General features: G+C 42.4%; 1 protein-coding gene across 1 annotated transcript in view; it reads right to left on the reverse strand.

Moving 5' to 3' along the window:
• LOC111654229 (neurexin-2) overlaps nucleotides 1–6,737 on the reverse strand; it is a 395,909-nt gene that overhangs the window by 106,827 nt on the left and 282,345 nt on the right. The window contains exon 12 of the mRNA XM_087173672.1: nucleotides 5,418–5,599. Within this exon, the coding sequence (XP_087029798.1) occupies nucleotides 5,418–5,599 (182 nt within the window). The remainder of the gene's footprint in view (nucleotides 1–5,417; nucleotides 5,600–6,737) is intronic.

Below are 6,737 nucleotides of genomic sequence, written 5' to 3' on the forward strand. Positions count from 1 at the left end.
TTGGCTCCACTCAACCTGCTATACATGATCAGCAAGTTTGAATTCTTACCTAGACCAAATTTTTGGTGTAGCAAGTGATTTCAACTGGACTAACAGCACTTACTAAAGATTAAAAGTGCTTTTGGCTTCAATAAACTTTTTTTAATATAAATTATAGCCTGATTCTTTTTATGACTTGCTTCCAAGGTCTTGCAAGGACATCTACCTTTTCCAGCAGCCACAGATGGGAGATTTATCTATCAGCCCGCTCCCATATCTGTCTGTACCCTTCATTCCCTGAATCTCACACCCCAGGCCCTGATGGTGGAAATGTCATGAAGATTGGCAAAAATGATGTCCTGCCTTCCCAAATGACCATTTTTACTTCTGTAGAGCTAACATCCTGTGAAAGACATCGTGGGGCGTGGGGGGGGGGGGGACAAACTGTCCAGTAAATCGAAGAAAACAGAAATGGTCACTGAAGTAATAAAAATTGTGTTTGTTCGCATTTAATCCGTGTTGGGAGTGGTGTAACCAAAGGATGTTTTCAGTGTTGTGGAAAATAAAAGTATCTAACTAATGAAATTCTCACATTTGTCACAATGTCCCATATTATATGAAGGTAGATGTCCATGTGTTTGATTATAAAGCAGGTCTAGGTTCTATATTAATACTGTGAAAGTATCAAAGCCTCAGTCCACAGAGAAATGCACACAGCCTGTATTCAGAAACTGACCCTTAAAACCAGCTGTCAGGACTTCTGCAACGTTGTGATGTCACAACAAAGCAGTCACTGCCCTCAGCCCTCACCCAGCCCCGCCCACCTGGACCCAGCATCTTTGCAGAATTCGGTTCTGGAGTGTTTACTTGAAATCTGCTTGATTTTTATTCGATCAATGAGAAGACAGTCAGCCAATCAGAACACAACATCAGAAAAATACCAAAAATATATCTTCATATGATCAACATTTCAAATGAAACACAGGAAAAGCTTAAAATATGTAACCTTTAAAAGTACATTTCTGTTTTGCTCCCGTTACTGAAACAAATATGAATGGTGAATATTCTCAATACAAAGTCCACTTGATAAAGAGCTTTCAGATGAATCTCGTCAACATGTGACCTAAGTACAGGACCTCAAGGCATTCTGTGAACAGCAGACCAAAACCAGTTCGCTGGATGGCCCAAGAAAAACCAAGGAGTCATTCACATCCAACACCAGATCATCACGAACCAGGATTCTGTGAAATATGGCCGAAATATCTGGAGATAGCTAAATAAGTCGACTCAGCCTTTGCTGCTCTTAACATCAATAAGTCAATAAGGTCTTTCTCAGCAACAGCAGCTTTCTGTGTGGAGTAAAAAGACAACAAACTACATTGGACTAGCAGCAATAATCCACGTTTGTCTGGATAGACCAGTATGATGCAAGAACCAGTGGCTGTCTTCCATAAAAACACTTGTTAATTCAAACCAGTGTGTACACTGGGGGTTACAACTTGAGCTACAAGGTACCAACATGTTCATCTGAGAACAGTGAGTAAAAGGTGACTAGACTCACAGAGTATTCTTGAAAATGTTTCACCATTCATCCAAGAGGCTTAATTAGTTCTACTGACTCTTGGGGAGAAGCGTGTTATTTAACTTTTCTCGGTGATTAAATACAGAGGAACTCCCCAACAGTCAGTACAAGTGAAGAAGTCTGTTGGATGAACAGCACATTTTTTTCAAGACCAGACAGCTAATCTAGCTTTTTTTTTATTGGTTTACTACTTGATATCACCTGACCTGGATGACAGACAATCTTTATAGACGCACTGCTGCAGGAATATGCACAGTCATGTTTGGTCTGCTCAGCGATGATTCATTCCCATGGCATTTTCCAGATAATGAATTTCAAAGCTTTTTCATCTAGAACTCTTAAAATGTCAACTAGAAAGTTTGCAGCACTTTCAGACACACCCACAGTAAATAATTAGGGAACTGCAAGAAACAAGGTCTTTTGAGGGTATGGTATGTCCTTTGTAAAGCAGCCACAGTCAGCAGATTCAGTTTAGGCACCTTATCCCATAACCTTGACTTCCACATCTCCTACCCTGGGGCCTGATGACAGAATGTCAGGACGATGTAGTGAGTGATGTCCTGCCCTCTGTCAGGTAATGGAGGAGGGTGGCCTGGTAAGGGAGGAAGGGTATATAAAGAGATGGGTGGTTCATTAGAGATAAGGAATAATGCTCTATCACATCCTGGTGGCATGTTATTATCAGCCATGCCCACCAGTGCCAATATTTCCAGTTAGACAGAAACCGCATCCATCACTGATGTGTCACATCCTGTAAAGACAGGAAATGGTTTTGATCTGAGCCTGTGCGCCACTGACGCCAAGACACAGGCTTAAGAAGAACAATAACGTAAGAATGAACGTTAATAATTTGCTTTGTGCATAATTGTGGATGTCAATCAAACTTAAATTTGTGCATGTCCATTTTAAAATATGTTAGTTAGGATCAAAACCTTTGAAATCCTAATAAAGTCAATGGCACAGGCTTACCTGGACAAAAAGTGAAATGCTATTTTTGAACCAGCAGCTAAGGCTAATGAATGAAGCCCCAAGTACCGGCCTGAGGCCACCATCACTGTTTGAATGTAGAACTATTTTGCAGGCCTTCATCAGGTGGAGTGATACGTGGCCACTGCTCCTGGGATCTCAGGTCTAATTTGACTGTACTTCTCCCCTCAAAGAGAGACGGGCATAATTAACAGGACCCAAACACCCACCACGGGCTGAACAGAGTCATTTAGGGGAGCGACTCGGGAGGAACGGCAGCAAATGAAATGTAATTGCAATGGGAGCAGAGGAGCCGGGGCTGATGTGTTGGAGGCACTGATGTGTGTGTGAGAGGGAGAGGAAGAGAGAGCGAGCGGGCCAGACATGAGGGAGTGAGGGAGTAAATGAAAGACAGAAGTTAGATAGAGAATATGCACTTGAGAGAAGAGCAAGCTAAAGAATGACTGATGAGGGATGGGTACAGATAAACAGGAACCGTTCCTTCAGGTTAGAATAAAAAAAAAAAAAGGATGCACCGAACTTCACCTAAAGCACTACATAAACTTGAGTTAAAGTTTAAGTTCAAAAAAGACATTATCTTGCCAACCACAGTGGTGTCTAGCTGTACTGATAGTTCTGAGATATCTGCCTCTGAGATTTCCTGCAACACTCTAATACTGTGGAGGCAAATGAAATTTTGTTGTGGTGCTCACAACCCTAAAAATCACATTAAAGAAACAGGGACAGAGACATCTCATCCCAAGAAACAGTGCCTTGTTCCTCAGAACACACTGCAAACTGTTTCAATAGGGACTATTTCTTTTGGTTTAAAGTATTTCCACTAAAAACCATGGACAGTCAGGTCTGTGGATTGTCCTCAGATGTTGCAGTTGAATTTTAATGCTGAGAGTACCACAAGTAAATTCCACTGGCTTCCACTGTATTTCAGTAGCTGCATGGCAAGTTACCACTAGAGGAAAATGAGAAAATATGCTTGTTTTTGTAATTTGGTTGAACCAAATATTGACTCTATGATACTGATGATATTTATCTGGCCCACTGTCATTCGTGACTCTCTCCAAACAACCTTTTCAATGTTGAAAATAACAAGAGAAATATTAAAGTTCAGAGTTGCTGCAGTTGAACTCTGCTACCTCACCACTTCAGCCCCGGAATCATTTGTAGTGTCCACTGCATTTACAACTGTAATCTTTCATCATTACAGTCATTATTGTTATTTATTGCCGAAGCTAAGAGCATTCAAATTGGCCTTGACCTACTTGTTCTTTTCCACCAGAGGACCCCCCCCACACACACACACACTTCCCACCCACCCCCCATGCCCCGTTCACCTATCCCTCTCTCTTTCCCATCATCCCCTCCCTCTGTCCCTCTCAGTTTACGGAGCACTGGATGAGAAGTGACCCAGGGTCAACCATGTTCCTGTCGCTTCCAGGCACGGGCAGCCCAAACAAATTGGGGTCACCAGGATGTTGGAGTGGTGTGATCACACACACACACACACACACACACACACACACACACACACACACACACACACACACACCAGTGCAGATAGCTGAGAGTAGATAAGTGTAGATAGGAGTGCCACTGTCTTATCACCACATACCTAGAGAGTGTAAAGGAAACGCAGGACGCTGCAACATCTTCTCCACCGGCTGCTACAGGAAAATACCGCAGTTATGAACCTGACTACACACAGTGTCTTATTGTGTGACTCTAGCAACATGATGAGTGGCTCAGAGTCAGCAGGTGTGGTCCTGTTTGGTAATTAACAGGAACCCCCTCCTCCATTAAAATGAATATGAGCTTTCAGTGTAATGTTGGGTAGAGGAAGCACAGGGGTCAATGAGACAATTAGAGCCTGTGTAAATGCATTTTTAAATGCCTGCTGTCCCTTAATTGCTTTTTAAAGTTATCATTAGAGGTGGCTTTAGGTGACCTTTAAGCCTAACATATGTATGCAATAAAAGCAGAGATGAGGCTAATAACTAGTTGGACAGGGGACTAAAAGGAGATGCTGTTGGGTGATTAGCCACTCTCTGGACTGCACACTTGGATTCCTCTCAGTGACCCTCTCAAGTACCACACACAAACAAAATCTAGATGCCATTTACAGACAATTCCTTAACACTCGAAGCAGCTTAGATACAATGTATTGTGAATAAATGAGCCAAACCTGAATATGTAAGCCATTACATATGCACTGTCTCAGTATTCCTCAAGGTTTCAGGCGAACCTTAAAGGATTATTCCACTTTAATACAACTTCGGTCTGATATTTGTTGTTTTGGCCATCATTCCCATAACACTGTGCTTACTAAGTTAATTCCTGAAATCAAGGAATGCATTGCCATTGCCAAGTAGAAGCTCCGTCTGAATATCCATGTCAACAAAAGTGCACTCGTGTACAGTTTCATCCTTAGAACCAAGGCACTACTGTAAAGCTGTGCCTCTGTCCTTTCACTTCACTCTTTCTGCTTCAGTGACCCCCAGTTCCTCTCCTCTTTTCTTCAGTGTCCCTCTAAAAATCTGTAGCTCCTGATTAATTCACAGTGCAGGTCATCCCTCCATCCTTTCCATCCTCCCTCCATTTATTATTTCATCCCTCTTCCTCTCTTTTTCTCTCTCCAGTGACAAGTCTAAATGGCCCCAAGTCCTCTCCTACTCTCTTGTCATCTCTCTACCCCCCTGCACCCACTTTTTTTTTTCCTTTTTCTTCAGCTCCCCTGTCCAGGAACTTCCCAATCCCCAATTTTTCTCTCTGGGTTTTCCCTGGTGATTCATCTGACTGAATATAGCTTAGAGTATTTTCTCATTCCCCTCATCATTTCATCCCCCCCTTCAATATCCCCAAGGCGGTATCTTACTATGTGCAGCTCCAGGTAATCTCCCAGTCCCTTGGCGCTCTCTACCCTGACCAGAACGGCCTCCTTCAGCTGCGTGCTGAAGCCCACTGCCAGCCGGTCTGCCCGTGTGCTCGGCCGGTCATTGGGTGGCCAGGTATATGTGATGAGGGCTCCGCCTCTCCCGAAGATGTAAGTTGTCCCAGCTGCAAAACACAGGGAGAAAACAGGAGTGATCATTCAACTATGACATAATAATAACACTTTGAAAGCTGGACCGAAAGAGTTTGGTGTGCTTTCAAAAAACAAATACATAATACTTTCAGTCCCTTCAAGTGACAGGCTGACATTATGTTCAGTAGAGTTGATTTTTTTCTCTTTACGTTTGTCATAACATTTCATACAAGTAGCGTTTATGTATTCTCTTCTGTCATGTATTTTGTTGTGCTGTTTGTGAAGATAATCTGCAGGCTGTCAAATAAAACTTGACTTTTTTAATTGAATACTACTTAGGAGTGAATGATGAATATAATTTTGTCCTAAAAATATAAACAAGTCCCACAGCACAGAAACAAAAGAGAGAAAAGTCACAAAGCAGCTAACAATATGAATTCTTCTCATCAGAGAGGTTGAAATCTTTGGCCTGAATGTCCTATTTGAAAACTAGTATGTGTTATTGGCATGTGTATATCATGATCGTGAAGTCATGTTTAGCATTAGCACTAGTGCTAGCACCAGCGCTGACCACCACTCCCTTCTGAATTATTCATGTGCCAAGCCACTGCAGTCTCAGTCGCCCTCAGTCGCCTGCAGTTGCACTGCATTCAAAGTAGAGCAAAGTGACAAACTTTGTGTTGGCTACACTGTCAGTATAACCACCACCACTCAACGTCAACAAAAGAAATTCCTCAGATCTCCCTGTCAAAGGAACTTTGCCTCAACAGTATTTTGATATCCAGCCTAAAAAAAAAAAAGAAAAAGAAAAAGAAAATCTCCCCACCTCGTACACTGAGAGATTTCATGTTTGAACTGTAACAGAAGAGTTGGGGCTTGGCTGGGCTCCAATAGGCCCGTAGGTGAATGAGGAATGACGGGCGTTGGCTGTGATTAGTCTAGAGTAATGAAACCTCAGTGAACTGCCCTCAGCCCTGTGGGCTGTCTTCACTGGAACCTAAATACACACACATAAAACACACGCTGCAGGCCTACATACTAATGCATGTATATGTAATGTTATGAAGCTGCACACTAAAGCACATACAGCACAAGTACAGCAGCAATTCAGACACACTGTTAAGCATACACACAATCACACACTCATACAAATATATTATTTCTATGATT

Source organism: Seriola lalandi, unplaced genomic scaffold (genome assembly GCF_002814215.2).
Source record: "Seriola lalandi dorsalis isolate HSWRI2012SDOR001 ecotype SW California unplaced genomic scaffold, Sedor1 jcf7180002054263, whole genome shotgun sequence".
Lineage (NCBI taxonomy): Eukaryota > Metazoa > Chordata > Actinopteri > Carangiformes > Carangidae > Seriola > Seriola lalandi.